This window comes from Salmo salar, chromosome 21, assembly GCF_965601325.2.
Source record: "Salmo salar chromosome 21, fSalSal1, whole genome shotgun sequence".
In the NCBI taxonomy this organism is placed as follows: Eukaryota; Metazoa; Chordata; class Actinopteri; order Salmoniformes; family Salmonidae; genus Salmo; species Salmo salar.
In genome coordinates, this window is record NC_138311.1 from 25,740,193 (window position 1) to 25,758,897 (window position 18,705).

Consider the following 18,705-nt stretch of genomic DNA (forward strand, 5'->3'; position numbering starts at 1 on the left):
GTGGTTTTCAGACTGGGGGAGAAAGCAGCAGTTGTTTATGGTGTGGTCCCTAATTAAAAACCTATTGGGTTACTGTGGTTTCACTCACTCCCAAGAGACATACTGTCTACACTCTCACTCACCAGCCTGCTGTGTGTGTGTGTGTGTGTGTGTGTGTGTGTGTGTGTGTGTGTGTGTGTGTGTGTGTGTGTGTGTGTGTGTGTGTGTGTGTGTGTGTGTGTGTGTGTGTGTGTGTGTGTGTGTGTGTGTGTGTGTGTGTGTGTGTGTGTGTGTGTGTCTACTGTTTTCGACCAGAACCAGTGGGCTATGACCACAAGTCCAGTCGGAAGGTTACGGTCGAACGGTTACAACCCTCATCTGGGAGTCAGACTAGTTCCTTATATATACTGTCTCCAAAATCCACCCAACCACCTTTTTCGAACCAACTTCTACTGAATTCCATTCCCTTAATTTATTCCTCTTCCTTGCTTGTCTCCATCGGATGTTTGTGTTTTGAAGGGTGCGTTGCTAGTGAATGGCCAGTCCCTTTCATAGTGACTGTCCTGCAGTATCAGAGGTCACTGAGAGCGCTCTCTAGTTGGGCTGCAGAGAGGAACAGTTTATTGATTCATTCATTCCATTAAGTTTGTGTATTCCCTACTGGTTGTTTGTTAATGAGGCAGAGTCTTAGATCTGTCATTTCTGCTTAGGCCAGCGTTCTGTCTCTCTCCAATCAATCAAACCTGTGTGTGTGTGCGTGTGTGTGTGTGTGTGTGTGTGTGTGTGTGTGTGTGTGTGTGTGTGTGTGTGTGTGTGTGTGTGTGTGTGTGTGTGCACTACATTAGCTTCCGCATCAATTCAGTAATGGGAATTTGTCTCCCCCGCCGGCTAAAGCCATAATATTGATCTTGCTGTGTCTTTATGTGTACAGTTTGAGTCTTACCTCACCAGAACTAGCAAGCTTCAGGGATGTACGCTGTATGCTAATTTAGCTCCTGATTATAATGTCTGGGGGTCTGCTTTTTAATTGTCCCTGTCTCTCAGCTTTATTCTACCCTTAAAGTCTGTGCGTGTGCTTCATTATGCAGGCAGCGGCATCTTGGTAACAAACAGATAAACGTCACTGCCTGCTATCCTGAGGTATTAAATGTCATTATGCCTTTCACTGATACCTGTGTGTGTGTGTGTGTGTGTGTGTGTGTGTGTGTGTGTGTGTGTGTGTGTGTGTGTGTGTGTGTGTGTGTGTGTGTGTGTGTGTGTGTGTGTGTGTGTGTGTGTGTGTGTGTGTGTGTGTGTGTGTGTGTGTGTGTGTGTGTGTGTGTGTGTGTGTATACAGGATGTCTCTTGCTAGTGGGTTGTCTAGACTGAGAGCTATGGTGGTTGCTGTCTACTCCTGTATTATAGAAGTCCTCCCAGTTCTCTGTTCATCCACCCTTCTCTCCTCCCCTCTCCCCTACCTTTCCTCCCCTCTCTCTGTGTGTAGGGTTCGTTCCCAGGGAACCTGCAGTTAGTTCTGGTATTGAGGCCCACCACCTTATTCCAGAGGACTCTCTCAGACATCTTGTTCAAGTTCAACAAGGATGAGTTCAAGATGAAGGTGCCGGTACGTACAGACAGCAGTCTACAGACGCGCACACATTCATAGACTGACTTTTGTATTATTGTCATTACTTCACCATTACGTTTTTCTGTCCTAAATTGTTGCTTGTGTAGATGATTATGCTGAGTTCTGTGACTGAGCTCCACTCCTACATAGACCGGACACAACTGACTACTGAGCTGGGAGGAACCCAGGAGTACTGCCACGAGAAGTGGATCTCACACCGCACCGTGAGTATACACACACAAACACACACACACACACACACACACACACACACACACACACACACACACACACACACACACACACTGCAACAATGGCGCTGACAGAGATGGTCAACTCGCTTCAGGTTCTTAGGAAACTATGCATTAATTTGTTTTTTTATGTATTATTTCTTACATTGTTTGCCCAGAAAATCTCAAGTGTTATTACATACAGCCGGGAAGAACTATTGGATATAAAAGAGACGTCAACTTACCAACATTACGACCAGGAATACGACTTTCCTGAAGCAGATCCTTTGTTCGGACCTCCACCCTGGACATGGGATCTTATCCCAGAGGCCGACCCAAAACAACGCGGTCTCCGCAGGAGAGGCAGACGGAGCGGCCTAATGGTCAGACTTAGAAGGCGAGCACACCATACACCGCTTCCGAGCATATTACTCACCAATGTCCAATCTCTAGACAACAAGGAGGATGAGATTAGGGCAGGAGTTGCCTTCCAGAGAGACATCAGAGATTGTAACATTCTCTGTTTCACGGAAACATGGCTCACTAGGGATACGTCATCAGAGTCGGTACAGCCACCTGGCTTCTTCACGCATCGCGCCGACAGAAGCAAACATCTCTCTGGTAAGAAGGGCGGGGGTGTATACCTTATAATTAACGAGACGTGGTGTTTTCATAACAACATACAGGAACTCAAGTCCTTTTATTTTAATAAAAAATATATATTTCACCTTTATTTAACCAGGCAGGCCAGTTGAGAACAAATTCTCATTTACAACTGTGACCTGGCCAAGATAAAGCAAAGCAGTGCGACAAAAACAACAACACAGACTTACACATAAACAAACAAACTTTTGTTCACCTGACCTAGAATTCCTTACAGTCAAATGCCGACAGCATTATCTACCAAGGGAATTCTCTTTGATTATAGTCACAGCCGTGTATATCCCCCCAAGCAGATACCTCGTTGGCCCTGAAAGAACTTCACTGGACTCTATGTAGACTGGAAACCATATATCCTGAGGCAGCATTTATTGTAGCTGGAGATTTAAAAAATGCTAATCTGAGAACAAGGCTTCCTAAATTTTATCAGCATATCGAATGCGCGACCTGGGCTGGTAGCATTCTGGATCATTGATACTCTAACTTCTGTGATGTATACAAAGCCCTCCCCCGCCCTCACTTTGGAAAATCTGACCATGACTCCATTTTGTTGCTCCCAGCCTATAGACAGAAACTAAAACAGGAAACGCCGGTGCTCAGGTATATCCAACGCTGGTCTGACCAATCGGATTCCATGCTTCAAGATTAGGTCGATCACGTGGACTGGGATATGTTCTGGATAGCCTCAGACAACAACATTGACGTATACGCTGTCTCAGTGAGCGAGTTTATTAGCAAGTGCATCGGTGATGTTGTACCCACTGTGACTATTAAAACCTTCCCTAACCAGAAACCATGGATTGATGGCAGCATTCGCGCAAAACTGAAAGTGCGAACCAACGCTTTTAATCATGGCGAGGTGACTGGAAACATGACTGAATACAAACAGTGTAGCTATTCCCTCCGCAAGGCAAGCAAGCAAAGCGTCAGTATAGAGACAAAGTAGAGATGCAATTCAATGGCTCAAACACAAGACGTATGTGGCAGGGTCTACAGTCAATCACGGATTACAAAAAGAAAACCAGCCCCGTCACGGACATCAACGTCTTGCTCCCAGACAAATTAAACAAATTCCTTGCTCGCTTTGAGGACAATACAGTGCCATTGACACGGCCCGCTACCAAAACCTGCGGGCTCTCCTTCACCGTAGCCAACGTGAGTAAAACATTTAAACGTGTTAACCCTCGCAATGCTGCCGGCCCAGACGGCATCCCTAGCCGCGTCCTCAGAGCATGCGCAGACCAACTGGCTGGTGTGTTTACGGACATATTCAATCAATCCCTGTCCCAGTCTGCTGTTCCCACATGCTTGAAGATGGCCACCATTGTTCCTGTTACCAAGAAAGCTAAGGTAACTGAGCTAAATGACTATCGCCCCGTAGCACTCACTTCTGTCATCATGAAGTGCTTTGAGAGACTAGTCAAGGATCATATCACCTCCACCCTACCTGATACCCTAGACCCACTCCAATTTTCTTACCGCCCCAATAGGTCCACAGACGACGCAGTCGCCATCACACTGCACACTGCACACTGCCCTATCCCATCTCAACAAGAGGAATACCTATGTAAGAATGCTGTTCATTGACTACAGCTGAGCTGTGCAACTGGGTCCTGGGCTTTCTGACAGGCCGCCCCCAGGTGTTGAGGGTAGGAAACATCATCTCCACCCCGCTGATCCTCAACACATGGGGCCCCACAAGGTGTGTTCTCAGCCCTCTCCTGTACTCCCTGTTCACCCATGACTGACTGCGTGGCCATGCACGCTTCCAACTCAATCATCATGTTTGCAGACAACACTACAGTGGTAGGCTTGATTGCCAACAACGATGAGACGGCCTACAGGGAGGAGGTGAGGGCCCTCTGAGTGTGGAGTCAGGAAAATAACCTCTCACTCAACATCAACAAAACAAAGGAGATGATCGGGGACTTCAGGAAACAGCAGAGGGAGCATCCCCCCCATTCACATTGACGGGACAGCAGTGGAGAAGGTGGAAAGTTTCAAGTTCCTCGGCATACACATCACGGACAAACTGAAATGGTCCACCCACACAGACAGTGTGGTGACGAAGGCGCAACAGCACCTCCTCAACCTCAGGAGGCTGAAGAAATTTGGCTTGTCACCTAAAACACTCAAACTTTTACAGATGCACAATCGAGAACATCGGGCTGTATCACCGCCTGGTACGGCAACTGCTCCACCCACAACCGCAAGGCTCTCCAGAGGGTGGTGCGGTCTGCACAACGCATCACCAGGGGCAAACTACCTGCCCTCCATGACAGTTACAGCACCTGATGTCACAGGATGGCCAAAAAGATCATCAAGGAAAACAACCACCCAAGCCACTGCCTGTTCATCCCGCTATCATCCAGAAGGCGAGGTCAGTACAGGTGCATCAAAGCTGGGACCGAGAGACTGAAAAACAGATATCCCAAGGCCATCAGACTGTTAAACAGCTCCCAACATACAGACTCAAATCTCTGCCACTTTAATAAATGTAATAAATTGATTTAATAAAGGTATCACTAGTCACTTTAAATAACGCCACTTTAATCATGTCTACATATCCTACATTACTCATCTCATATGTATATACTGTAATCTATACCATCTACTGCATCTTGCCTATGCCGCACGGCCATCACTCATCTATATATTTATATGTACATATTATTATTCATCCCTTTACATTTGTGTGTTTAAGGTAGTTGTGAACTTGTTAGATATTACAGCACTGTCGGAACTAGAAGCACAAGCATTTCGCTACACTCGCATTAACATCTGCTAACCATGTGTATGTGACCAATAAAATGTGATTTGATTTGCAAGGAAGACCTAGTTAAGCTGCAGCTGGCCCAGAACAGAGCGGCACATCTTGCTTTTCATTGTAATCAGAGGGCTAGTATTAATTATATGCATGCCAGTCTCTCTTGGCTAAGAGTTGAGGAAGACTGACTGCACACACACACACACACACACACACACACACACACACACACACACACACACACACACACACACACTACATGTTAATGTTTTTAAATGTAAATTGTAAAGTATTTTGTCTGTAATGTATATTTCGTTATGTGTTGGACCCCAGTAAGACTAGCTGTTGCCATTGGCGTCGGCCAGCGCATGTGAGCGGAGTTGAGTGGTTGGAAATCCCGCTCATCATTAATGGAGAGGTGCAGCACACCGCTCTGGCCCTCCATGTCCTTTCCTACCACTCCGCTAAAAACCGCTCTGTGCTCACAGGAAGAAAACAAATACCCTCTCCAAATTCTCTCCATTCAATAAAATCACAATTGAACCAACACCCATCTATTTTTGTGACTACCTGGACCTACCAACTGGTGTTTAAGTATTGAAACCAAACCATATGGATTTGAATTTTTATTTGAATAAACATGAAAAGGTGAATGTAAGAAGTGAGCATCATTTCAAATAGGCTACATGTCATATTAAACCGCATATAAACACTCTAAATAGGTCAGGAGCCAGACAGGGAGACAAAAAGAATTATTTAGGCTAAATTGTTTCAATTATTTCAAGGCTATAGCCTACAAATAAATACATTGCAACACAATAGGCTGGTAGGGACATAAAGCACTCGGCTATTAAACATTTAGTTGTATTAAATCATTCTCTAAATGCGCATATATGCTGTGACTTACTTAGAATTAAATACAAATTAAAACAAAAAAATGATTTATTAGTGCCTTTGAATTCATTTTTTGAAACAAGTTTGGCCAGTCAATGGGCCAAAATCAATTATGGCTTATTGTATAGATAATAGAACAAAAATGAGCAAAACGTTTAAGAGATCAGATTTTTTGTTTATAAATACTTTGCTGCTATGACACACTTAGTTATCTACCCACCTCGTTCCTTTCTTTTAGCATGTGCACATAGTATGTAGACCGTCATGGTGTCTTTTCAGATTCCACAATGTTTCTTTAGTTGTGGACACTACATCACCACACTCCCTCTCTTGGTCCTCATCTTTGTAAGTCACCCTGATTTAGCAACTGGGTGTTTTATCAGTTTCTTTCTGAAAATATGTAGTGAACTCCATGACAGTAGCTAAAGCAAGGGGCTATAGCAGCACACAAATAGACTATAAATGCATGTTGGGGCGGGCATGCCCTGAGCTCATGAAGTGTGAGCGCTACTGGAGTGAAATTGGAGCTCGACGAGAAGGCCAAAGCTCCTCGCTCTGTTCCAGCTCCGCTCACATACTCTGGCGTCGACTAATGGGGATCCTAATAAATTAAACACACACAGAGGTACACATCCAGCAAACACACAGTGAATACACAGCATAAACACCAGAACCATGGTCCAGTTTCCTAGTGTTGGACTAATAACCTTTTTCCCAGTCAAGCTATGCATGTTATTTTCTAACAATGTATTATATCCATCTGTGTGAAGGCCATTGAGGGCTTTGCTCTGATGGTAAAGAGAACAGCTCAGATCCTGCAGTCGTTTGGGACAGAGCTAGCAGAGACCGAACTACCCAATGACATCCAGGCTACCAGCAACCTACTGGGGACACACATCAACAAGAAGAGCAAGATGAAGGTACAGAGCACACACACACACCTACCGACCGACAGATGAATACACAAAATAACATGATGGGTTAAATCGAAGTAAAATATTGTCTTGTCCCACACCACTGATATCAGAGTGATGGTGTTGGCGTGTGTATCTGATTCCCCTGATGTGTTTATGTCTCCAGGAGGATCTGCTGGTGGCTTTAGGACAGGGCAGCAGACTGTTGGAGAGTATTAATGAGCCAGTGGTCAGAGACCCAGACCACAACATGAACCAGGATGAACTGGAGAACCTGGCCACCGTACAGAGGTTAGAACACACACTGGGAACCTTGAACATAGGGGTTAGAACACACACTGGGAACCTTGAACATAGGGGTTAGAACACACACTGGGAACCTAGAAGCCTGGGGTTAGAACACACACTGAGAACCTAGAAGACTGGGGTTAGAACACACACTGAGAACCTAGAAGACTGGGCTTAGGACACACTAGGAACCTAGAACACTGGGGTTAGAACACACACTGAGAACCTAGAAGACTGGGCTTAGGACACACTGGGAACCTAGAACACTGGGGTTAGAACACACACTGAGAACCTAGAACACTGAGGTAGAACACCCACTAGGAACCTTGAACATTGGGGTTAGAACACACACTGGGAACCTAGAACACTGGGGTTAGAACACACACTGGGAACCTAGAACACTGGGGTTAGAACACACACTGGGAACCTTGAACATAGGGGTTAGAACACAAACTAGGAACCTAGAACACTGGGGTTAGAACACACACTGGGAACCTTGAACATAGGGGTTAGAACACAAACTGGGAACCTAGAACATTGGGGTTAGAACACACACTGGGAACCTAGAACACTGGGGTTAGAACAAACACTGGAAACCTAGAACACTGTGGTTAGAACACACACTGAGAACCTAGAACACTGAGGTAGAACACCCACTAGGAACCTAGAACATTGGTGTTAGAATACACACTGGGAACCTAGAACACTGAGGTAGAACACCCACTAGGAACCTAGAACATTGGTGTTAGAACACACTCAGGGCACCTAGAACACTTGGTTCATAGATGCACAGGAAATATAGAACACGGGAGGACTTGATGAATGCAAGAGGTGAGAACCCATAACAGCTTTTGCTCCTCACCATGATAACGACTGGCAGTGCTGGGTCCTCTGAGGTCAGAAGGAGTATTTTGGAGAACATTGGTGACAGAGAAGACAAAACAGGCGGCATCTTTCACATTCAACTCAGTAGAGTGAGCAAAACACACAGAGGAATAGCAGAAAATGTCTTATGTCTCCTCTTTTCTAATCTTCTCTCCCTCTTTATCTCAATCTTTCCCTTTCCCTTGGCCCATCTCTCTCTTTCACCCCCTCTGCACCATCTCTCTTACCCTTTCACCATCTTTCCCTCCCCATCTCTCTCCTCCCCTCCCCTCTCCTCCCTCCACCTTCTCTCCACCCCGTCTATCCCTCTATCCCTCTCTCCCTCTCCTCAATCAGACTGCTTTCCCAGTTGAATGAGACAGAACGGGCATTTGATGAGTTCTGGGAGAGACATAAGACCAAGCTGGAGCAATGTCTGCTACTCCGCCACTTTGAACACAACTACAGAGAGGTGAGTGGGACAACACATGACTACACACACCTGACTTCTGTACACCTTGGGTAACATACACTAGTTACAGTACCTGAGAGCAATACACCAGAGAGCAACATACACCTTACAAACTAAGTAGATCTCTGAAGCAATTACACCCCTGATCCTGGTACACCTATGGGACATTGATGTGCATGTACAACCAGATCTGAGTATACATTGTGTGTATGTCATTACATTTGTCTGTATGTGTCCAGCCTGTGTGTTCTAACTGTTGTGCTACTGTTCCAGGTGAGGTGTCTGCTGGACCAGGTGGCAGAGAGATTGACAGCTTTCTCGGAGGTGGGGATAAGCCCCGCCCACGCTGACCACATCTTCCACGAGCTGAGCAGCCACGAGGAGAGAGTCTGTGTAAGTAAACAAACACACTGATAGACATGTATTATCCAGAGTACGTATAGAAATCAATAATGTCGCATCTCTCTTTTATCTTTCCATCTCTCTCTCTCCCTCGTACCCCACTCTCTTCCTTTCTCTCTCTCTCGTTTTCTCTCTCCCCCTTTCCCTCTGTAGGAGGTACTGGACCGAGCCCAGGCTCTGGCCCGTGAGGGTGACGAGTTGATCCAGAACTCCCACTATGCTGAGGACTCCATCCAGCCCAAATGCATCGAGCTCCGAGCCGTGAACGAGGAACTGAGAACTTACCTGAGAGCAAAGAAAGACCACTTACTCAGAGCTATAGAGCTGCACCACAGCCTGGAGAGGGTGAGAGGGACATAAACACACACACCTACACTACCGTTCAAATTTTCTGGTTTTTGAAAGAAAAGCAAAAAAAAATGTACCATTAAAATAACATCAAATTGATCAGGAATACAGTGTAGACATTGTTAATGTTGTAAATTACTATTGTAGATGGAAACGGCAGATTTTTTATGGAATATCTACATAGGCGTACAGAGGCCCATTATCAGCAACCATCACTCCTGTGTTCCAATGGCACATTGTGTTAGCTAATCCAAGTTTATCCTTTTAAAAGGCTAATTGATCATTAGAAAACCATTTTGCAATTATGTTAGCACAGCTGAAAACTGTTGTTCTGATTAAAGATTCAATAAAACTGGCCATCTTTAGACTAGTTGAGCATCTGGAGCATCAGCATTTATGGGTTCGATTGCAGGCTCAAAATGGCCAGAAACAAATAACTTTCTTCCGAAACTCGTCAGTCTATTCTTGTTCTGAGAAATGAAGGCTATTCCATGCAAGAAACTGCCAGGAAACTGAAGATCTTGTACAACACTGTGTAGTACTCCCTTCACAGAATAGCACAAACTGGCTCTAACCAGAATAGAAAGAGGAGTGGGAGGCCCCGGTGCACAACTGAGCAAGAGGACAAGTACATTAGAGTGTCTAGTTTGAGAAACAGACGCCTAACAAGTCCTCAACTGGCAGCTTCATTAAAGAGTACCCGCAAAACACAAGTCTCAACAGTGAAGAGGCGACTCCGTGATGCTGGCCTTCTAGGCAGAGTTGCAAAGAAAAAGCAATATCTTAGACTGGCCAATAAAAATAAAAGATTATGATAGGCAAAAGAACACACACTGAACAGAGGAACTCTGCCTAGAAGGCCAGCATCCCGGAGTCACCTCTTCACTGTTGACGTTGAGACTGGTGTTTTGTGGGTACTATTTAATGAAGTTGCCAGTTGAGGACTTGTGAGGCGTCTGTTTCTCAAACTAGACACTCTAATGTACTTGTCCTCTTGCCTAGTTGTGCACTGGGGCCTCCCACTCCTCTTTCTGTTCTGGTTAGAGCCAGTTTGCTCTGTTCTGTGAAGTGAGTAGTACACAGCGTTGTACGAGATCTTCATTTTCTTGGCAATTTCTCGCATGGAATAGCCTTCATTTCTCAGATCAAGAATAGACTGACGAGTTTCATTAGACAATTCTTTGTTTCTAGCCATTTTGAGCCTGTAATCGAACCCACAAATGCTGATGCTCCAGATGCTCAACTAGTCTAAAGAAGGCCAGTTTTATTAATCAGAACAACAGTTTTCAGCTGTGCTAACATAGTTGCAAAAGGGTTTTCTAATGATCAATTAGCCTTTTAAAAGGATAAACTTGGATTAGCTAACACAACGTGCCATTGGAACACAGGAGTGATGGTTGCTGATAATGGGCCTCTACGTCTATGTAGATATTCCATTAAAAATCAGCCATTTCCAGCTGCGACTCACATTAACAATGTCTACACTGTGTTTCTGATCAATTTTATGTTATTTTAATGAACAGAAAATTTGCTATTCTTTCGAAAACAAGGAAATGTCTAAGTGACCCCAAACTTTTGAACGGTAGTGTATATATATATATATACACACACACACAAAGTCAATCAAATGCATGTAGAAACACACACACACCACCCCATAAACCCCTAAAAACACACACTCAACCCCCCTCTCTACCAGGCTGCTAAATGGTGTGATGATGGCATCTACCTGCTGGCCTCTCAGCCCGTGGACAAGTGTCAGTCACATGACGGGGCGGAGTCTGCGCTGCAGGAGATTGAGCGTTACCTGGATACGGCAGGACAGAACAAACTGACTGATCCTAGTGCCATCTGCAGGGACTACGAGACAGTGCTCAACCAGGAGTTCAGGGTAAGGGGATCCAATTCTATGACTTGGACATGCACTCAGACCTAGATTCATGCCATTAAAATGTCATCATAATGTGATCAATTAAATGTAAAGAAAAGATGACACAGCAAACAAACAGCTATCAAAACCTGAGTGTCCCAGAGTGTAATTCTGCTCCCAGGTCCTCTTCCTCTTCTCCTCCTCCCTCATCCTTTCGCCTCTCCTCCCTCAGGACCAAGTGGAGAAGGTGTTCCAGAAGCAGGTGTCCATGCAGGAGATGTTTGAGAAGAGGAGGGTCAGTCTGAAGAAGCTGGCAGCCAAACACACCAGGCCAGTCCAGCCTGTGGCCCCAAGGCCTGAAGCCATCAAGTCCCCACTGTCCTCGCCAGGTGAGTCCTTATATACCACCTGTCCTGAAGTACTACCAGTCCTTATGTACCAGTATGTCCTTGTATACACACCATCAGCACCCTGTCAACACACATACAGTCCTGACGTAGGGTTAATGTTCTTTTAACTAGATCGGTCAATGTATATTTAGATATGTGTATAGTGTTAATATCCCACCTCACCTCCTCCACTCTCTCATTCTCTCCCCCATAGCAAAGAGAGTGCTGGAGAAGAGCTGCTCAGAGGGAGACTCTGTGAACAGGGTCAGCTGTAGAAAAGTAAGTGGAGGTCCATCTTGTGTTTTACTGTGGGGTAGAAATGATCATACCTGCAGTATGCATGTCAAATGAGACACTAGCTCCAGTAGTTTCAGCAGACACTCATCCTGTGGCGTGTTCTCAGGTGGAGGGCCAGCTACAGAGCAACAGAAGTGCCTCTATGTCAGAGGAGGACGAGAACCTGGCCATCCTCAGACAGTAAGTTTGGTCCGTGTTTGTCCGATGTTATATCTGACTGCATATCTGTGAGTCTGTGGTGTTTCTCTGACTTCTGTGGGTAGTGTTTCACCCATAGAAATAATAAGGATAGAAATAATAACGATTATCATCTGGTGTCTGTATCATGTAAGCCTGAACTGTCTACATTATGTCTGACTGTGCTCTCTCTATGGAGACATGTAATGAATGAGCTGCTGGAGACAGAGAGGGCATACGTGGAGGAGCTGCTCTGTGTTCTACAGGTGTGTATCTCTTTATCCCCTGGACCATCTGAAACCTCTTCGTCCTCCTCTCACACGTGTGTATCGGTCTTAACTGTGTTCGTCCTATTGGGTGTTTCAGGGCTATGCCTCAGAGATGGACAACCCAGCCATGGCCAATCTCATGCCCATTCCTCTGCAAAACAAGAAAGATGTGCTGTTTGGCAACATGCCAGAGATCTACCACTTCCACAAGACGTAAATGAGCACCCCCTAGCGGTTATTAATGGTGCTTACACACTGATAGAACTACCCAGGCATTGTACTGACTAATTGATCATCTCTTTCTCTCTGCATCACTCTTCCTTACGATCTTCCAGGACCTTTCTGAGGGAGTTGGAAGAGTACGAAGACCGCCCGGAACTTGTGGGTCGGTGTTTTCTGGAGAGGGTGAGTTTTTGGACTGGAATATGTTGTCTAAATCCCTACTCTGATTGTAGTGAAGTGTTTGTGATGCAGACGTATAGCTCTCTTTTCTTTATTCTCTCTCTCTCTCTCTCTCTCTCTCATAGATGACAGACCTGCAGATCTATGAGAAGTATTGTCAGAATAAACCTCGCTCTGAGAGCTTGTGGAGACAGTGCTCCGACTGCTCCTTCTTCCAGGTACACACCATATACACACCTCCCCTAAGGTACACACACCCAACAGCTTCAGGCTGAAGCGGTTGTTATCCCCTTCTAATGTATTCTCCCTGTTCTGGTCTGTAACAGGAGTGTCAGAAGAAGCTGGAACATAAACTAGGCTTGGACTCCTATCTCCTGAAACCTGTCCAGAGGATCACCAAATACCAGCTCCTGTTGAAGGTAGGATCAGTACTTGTCCTTCTATACGTTGTCTCATGATTCACAAGAGCATTCTGGTCCACTCCTTTATATTCATAATGTCTCATTGCTGATCAACATAACTCAATATGCGCATGTGTGTGTTGTAGGAGCTGCTGAAGTACAGTAAGGGCTGTGAGGGGTCAGAGGCCCTGCAGGAGGCGCTCACCTCCATCCTGGGCATCCTGAAGGCTGTCAACGACTCCATGCACCTCATTGCGATCACCGGATACGATGTGAGTTCATCATCGATCAACTTCACATTCTCTGAAATATACTGCATATTCCTTTCATGGCGTCAACATCACATTATTTTAGAGATTGTGTCAACATGTCAAAATTACATAAGACTGCAGCACCATAGCTTCTGATGAGACATGAACTTTCTCCTGACCTGTGACCCTTCTTCTGATAGGGTAACATGGGCGACCTGGGACGGCTGCTGATGCAGGGGTCATTCAGTGTGTGGACAGAACACAAGAAAGGTCACGCCAAGGTCAAGGACCTGGCCCGCTTCAAGCCCATGCAGAGACACCTGTTCCTGCATGAGAAGGCCCTGCTCTTCTGTAAGAGACGGGAGGAGAACGGGGAGGGCTACGAGAAAGCCCCCTCCTACAGCTTCAAACAGTCCCTCAACGTGAGTCTGTCTGTCTGTCCATATGTCTGCCTGCCTGTGTGTCTGTCTGTCTGAAGTAGGTCTAACAGTGTTTGATATTACAAGTGAGTTAAAATTGAGCTTTTGGAAGGTAACATTTTCCAAAATGTATGCCCTCTACCAGATGAGTGCTGTGGGCATCACTGAGAATGCCAAAGGTGACAACAAGAAGTTTGAGGTCTGGTGCAACTCACGGGAGGAGGTGTACATCGTTCAGGTGCGTGGTTTTGCCCAAACAACAACTACAGACTACATGTCTCCAAGTTTATTTTACAATGATACAGAAATCATATCAGACTCTATTTAGATAAAACAAAACTGAGGGGTTTCATCGTTGTATTTCAGGCCCCAACATCTGAGGTAAAAACAACGTGGGTGAAGGAGATCCGGAAGGTTCTGACAACGCAGCTGGAGGCCTACAGAGGTAGGCAGGGTGTCTGTCTGTGGCAGACCTGGTGTCAAATAGTATTAGTTTTATTTCTAATACTTTGAGTGTATTGTAATTACATTGAGTATTACATTCACTGGTCATGATGTAGTGGGACTGTAGTTGATCTCCCTGCGTGTCTTCCAGAAGCCAGTCAACAGAGGCCGTCAGACGGACTGTTCCAGTTCCCCCCTGGTGCTGGAGCACCTGTCAGCCTCAGGTCAGTCATCTGACCCATACTAACCTATTAGAGAGTCAGAGCCTCTCATTCACAAATGACAAGTAATCAAAGAACCCCCTCGAATGTTATGCACTGTATATTACATGGAATAATGGGGTCTGTTTAGGGGGATGTAAGAGAAGGTTCAGACAGAAATGTATCATGTAGAACAGATATGACTGTCTGTCTGATAGAATTGGAATCGTGTCCACTCAATTCATTCTGTTTCTATCGGCAATGTTCAGAAACCTGAATACAACATGTTGTCTTACCGAAGTCAAATCAAATCTTTATTTGTCACATGCGCCAAATAAAACGGGTGTAGACCTTACCGTGAAATGCTTACTAACAATCCCTTAACCAACAATGCAGTTCAAGAAATAGACTTAAGAAAACATTTACTAAATAACTCAAGTGAAATTTTAAAAAGGGATATTTGTGTGTGTATATATACACATGGGCAAAATTCACCCAACTTATTGTGGGAAGCTTGTGGAAGGCTACCCAAAACGTTTGACCCAAGTTAAACAATTTAAAGGCAATGCTACCTAATACTAATTGAGTGTATGTAAACGTCTGACCCACTGGGAATGTGATGAAAGAAATAAAAGCTGAAATAAATCATTCTCTCTACTATTATTCTGACATTTCACATTCTTAAAATAAAGTGGTGATCCTTACTGACCTAAGACAGGTAATTTTTACTAGGATGAAATGTCAGGAATTGTGAAAAACTGAGTTTAAATGTATTTGGCTAAGGTGTATGTAAACTTCCGACTTCAACTGTGTGTGTGTGTGTGTGTGTGTGTGTGTGTGTGTGTGTGTGTGTGTGTGTATATATATATAATGTATGTATGTATGTATGTATGTATGTATGTATGTATGTATGTATGTATGTATATAATGAAAAAGTAACACAAGAAAATTACATAACAATAATGAGGCTATATACAGGGGGTACCGGTACGAGTCAATGTGCGGGGGTACAGGTTAGTCGAGGTAATTTGTAAAGCGATTATGCATAGATAATAAACAGAAAGTAGCAGCAGTGTAAAAATGTGTTGCAGTGTGAGTTTCTGACCGACCTGTTTCATCCTCCGGTCTCCTCAGTCCATTTAGAAGAGGGGAGAGGAGCATGAAGGAGAAGAAGGGAGAACCCAGCAGCCCTGACGCTAACTCCTGCTCCTTCCCAAAGACCAAAGGTGAGCAGAGAGAGTGGAGGAGGATACTGCCTTATAACATAAAGACCACTCAGACACCACCACCTTTCTACTGGGTCCAATGCTAAATTCAAAGCTATTTGTTACTCTCAACTGTATTTAATAGTTAGAACTTTCCTAAAGCTTTTCTTGTTTCACCTAAACAACACTGAACTATACTATGTTCTGACTTTTACGCTTAACTAAATGTTGCTTCTCTCTCTGTGATGAGATGACTAATCTTTCTCCTCTCGTCCCTCCGTTTGCCTATGTCGTCACTTCTCTTTCTGTCTCTTTCTATTTCTCATGTCTTTCTCTCATCACTGCACTTTCCTCCTCTCCATCCCTTCCTTCTTTTATGCCTCACACACCTCTCCCTGTCGCTCTCCTCTTTCTCATCCCACTCGCCTCTCCCTCCTTCCTTCTCTCCCCTGCTCCTCTCCTTCTCCTGGCCCAGAAGAAGCAGCGACCAGTCCTACCTCAGACAGAGCAGCACTGGCTAAAAAGCGTTTTACCTTGCAGGGCTTCAGCAACATCAACAAAGGTAACAGCCCTAGCTGGCCAACAGGGGTTGCCATAGTAATCATATACATTGTTACTATATGTCAGCACTGTAGCCTACTACTACTACTACTACTACTACTACTACAGGATAAAATATGGCATGCTTCCTTCCACAGACCTCTCGCCTCCTGACAATAAAAGCTTAACTTTACCCAGGATTCCCTTCTCTCCATCAGGTACCTGACAATTTAGCTAAAGTGACCATAGATTAGAATCTACAAAGGTAATTTTGTCCCATAGCTTAAGTCAGTGTTTCCCAACTCCAGTCCTCGGGTACCCCTACAGTACAGATTTTTATCGTAGCCCCAGAGCACAGCTGATTCAACTTGTCAACTAATCATCAAGCCCATGAAGAGTTGAATGAGGTGTGTTTGTCCGGGGCTACAACGAAAATGTGTACCGTTGGGGGTACTTGAGGACCAGAGTTGGGGAAACGCTTGCTAAAGTGGCGACCAATTAGAGTTGTACTGTAGCTGATAGTGAATAGATCGCTTCAGGGACCCTGTATGTGTTTTTCACCCCTGTAGTCTGTCTGAGTATTGTGTGCTGTAGGATGACAATGTTCGTACAGAGAACAACATACAATTAGAACATACAGTTTGTGGTGCTCCTTTCAATGTCCTCTGCTCTCTTCATTCTCTGTCTGCGCTTACTTTAACTTCCACTTCCAAGATGTTACTACTAATATTTGTCTTATTTGAGGGTTTTGCTGCTCCTCTTCAATCTCTTCCTCCTCCTCTCTTTTGCTCTTTTACTCCTGTCTTCTTGTGATGGCTAGGATCTCCCACAAGCCCTGACCATAAAACCAAACGCCATGAGATAAAGAGTGATCCTACTCCGTTCGGCTTTAGAGGTACGTCTTCCCATAATGACCCTAGTCACCGTATCTGTGGTCGACCATGGTCGCTGCATTCGATCATTTCATCCGTGGTTGGTCAGGGTGTATTGATTTACAGACAGCGGTTTCTGTCTGAGGGGAGAAATGTGGTTCATCAGGGAATGTATAATACGCTGTGTTGACTGACAGGCAACCGGAGTCACAGTTACCATGGTCGGTCATTCATTGTGGTTGAGCACGTTTGTCTGCGGTCAATCTCTTTGACCATGTTTCAATAGGGTCGTAATGTATCTTTCTCTCAGACCCAGGCCCTCACGCTCACCTCCACCTGGGCAGAGTCAGGTGGTTCAGCACCTCGAGTCTCTTACAGGCCAAGAGGAGAGGTACCGTACAGCACTCAACTGGTTTAGACTGGTTTAGACTGGATTAAGATGTGTGGTGATCACATAATGGCTGCCGAATTTCACTGAGAGATTTGCCCCTCTCACTCCCTGCACACTGTGTTCCCTTGCCTGAGTTTGTGGATACACATGACCACCTAAATGCTTATGTTGATATATTTATCCACAAAAATGTCACGCTCCTTATTGCTGAGTAGTGTTGTGGTTCTGAATGGTCCACACGATTACTGTAGTTTCACTCCATTCAACTTGGTCCTGTTCCTTCTGATTGCGGTCCACCCTGTCACTGACCGTGTCTGGTCTAACAGAGGTTGCTGAAATGCCTACTCTCAATGTCCCCCGGTCCCCTCGTGTGTGTGTGTGTGTGTGTGTGTGTGTGTGTGTGTGTGTGTGTGTGTGTGTGTGTGTGTGTGTGCGCGACTGAGCGAGTGTGTGTTTCAGGCTACACAAGACACCAAATTCTTATGTACCCTTTCTCCCTCCTCTAGGATGGACCAAGGGCTCTCTCTCATTGGACGCCAATGAGGAGAATGATGGCTACTCTAGCCCTGAAGAGCCCCTGAACTCAGACCCCGAGGACGAGGGGGGAAAGAAACTAGTGAGTGTGCGTGCGTGCGTGAGGATACTCATCCACTCCAAGCTGGGATGTGGCTCCATGTAGAAACAGTTAAAAAAAGTATCGTTTACAATCATACATACAATCTAACACCATATCTTGACTGTGCTCAGTGTGCAGGGAAGTACAGAGTGGTGTCTGACTATGAGAAGGGAGAAGGCCAGGACCTGTCAGTCAAGAGTGGTGAAACGGTGCAGCTGATCAAGGAGGGAGATGACGGACAGTGGTGAGAATATTACCTTGACACCCTTACACTTGATTGGTTTCACACTTTAACAGTCAGAACCTATTCCAACACAGTCATATTCTATAGGGAAAACCATAGTTCAGGTTTCTCCAATCCTGTTCTTGGAGAGCTACCCTCCCCTAGGTTTTTGCTCCCAACCCCAGTTGTAACTAACATGATTCATGTTATCAACCAGCTAATTATTAGAATCAGGTGTGCTTGGTTAGTCAGAGTGAAAACCTACAGGACTGTAGCTCTCCAGGAACAAGGTTGGAGAGACCTGCCATAGTGAAA

The 18,705-nt window shown here is 45.1% G+C and overlaps 1 protein-coding gene across 5 annotated transcripts in view; it reads left to right on the plus strand.

Moving 5' to 3' along the window:
* LOC106582019 (guanine nucleotide exchange factor DBS) overlaps positions 1–18,705 on the plus strand; it is a 73,495-nt gene that overhangs the window by 52,872 nt on the left and 1,918 nt on the right. For 3 of the 5 annotated variants that reach the window (XM_082967068.1, XM_014164670.3, XM_045704599.2), the window contains exons 5-31: positions 1,463–1,582; positions 1,693–1,809; positions 6,907–7,056; positions 7,217–7,341; positions 8,560–8,674; positions 8,948–9,067; positions 9,230–9,421; positions 11,124–11,315; positions 11,527–11,683; positions 11,898–11,962; positions 12,087–12,160; positions 12,357–12,423; positions 12,524–12,639; positions 12,762–12,831; positions 12,954–13,046; positions 13,155–13,247; positions 13,376–13,501; positions 13,681–13,902; positions 14,045–14,137; positions 14,266–14,344; positions 14,495–14,567; positions 15,678–15,769; positions 16,224–16,310; positions 16,447–16,506; positions 17,109–17,183; positions 18,058–18,167; positions 18,299–18,411. In XM_082967068.1, coding sequence (XP_082823194.1) covers positions 1,463–1,582; positions 1,693–1,809; positions 6,907–7,056; positions 7,217–7,341; positions 8,560–8,674; positions 8,948–9,067; positions 9,230–9,421; positions 11,124–11,315; positions 11,527–11,683; positions 11,898–11,962; positions 12,087–12,160; positions 12,357–12,423; positions 12,524–12,639; positions 12,762–12,831; positions 12,954–13,046; positions 13,155–13,247; positions 13,376–13,501; positions 13,681–13,902; positions 14,045–14,137; positions 14,266–14,344; positions 14,495–14,567; positions 15,678–15,769; positions 16,224–16,310; positions 16,447–16,506; positions 17,109–17,183; positions 18,058–18,167; positions 18,299–18,411 — 2,996 coding nt within the window. The remainder of the gene's footprint in view (positions 1–1,462; positions 1,583–1,692; positions 1,810–6,906; positions 7,057–7,216; positions 7,342–8,559; positions 8,675–8,947; positions 9,068–9,229; positions 9,422–11,123; positions 11,316–11,526; positions 11,684–11,897; positions 11,963–12,086; positions 12,161–12,356; positions 12,424–12,523; positions 12,640–12,761; positions 12,832–12,953; positions 13,047–13,154; positions 13,248–13,375; positions 13,502–13,680; positions 13,903–14,044; positions 14,138–14,265; positions 14,345–14,494; positions 14,568–15,677; positions 15,770–16,223; positions 16,311–16,446; positions 16,507–17,108; positions 17,184–18,057; positions 18,168–18,298; positions 18,412–18,705) is intronic. The other 2 variants (XM_082967067.1, XM_014164672.3) reach the window with 2 other exon arrangements.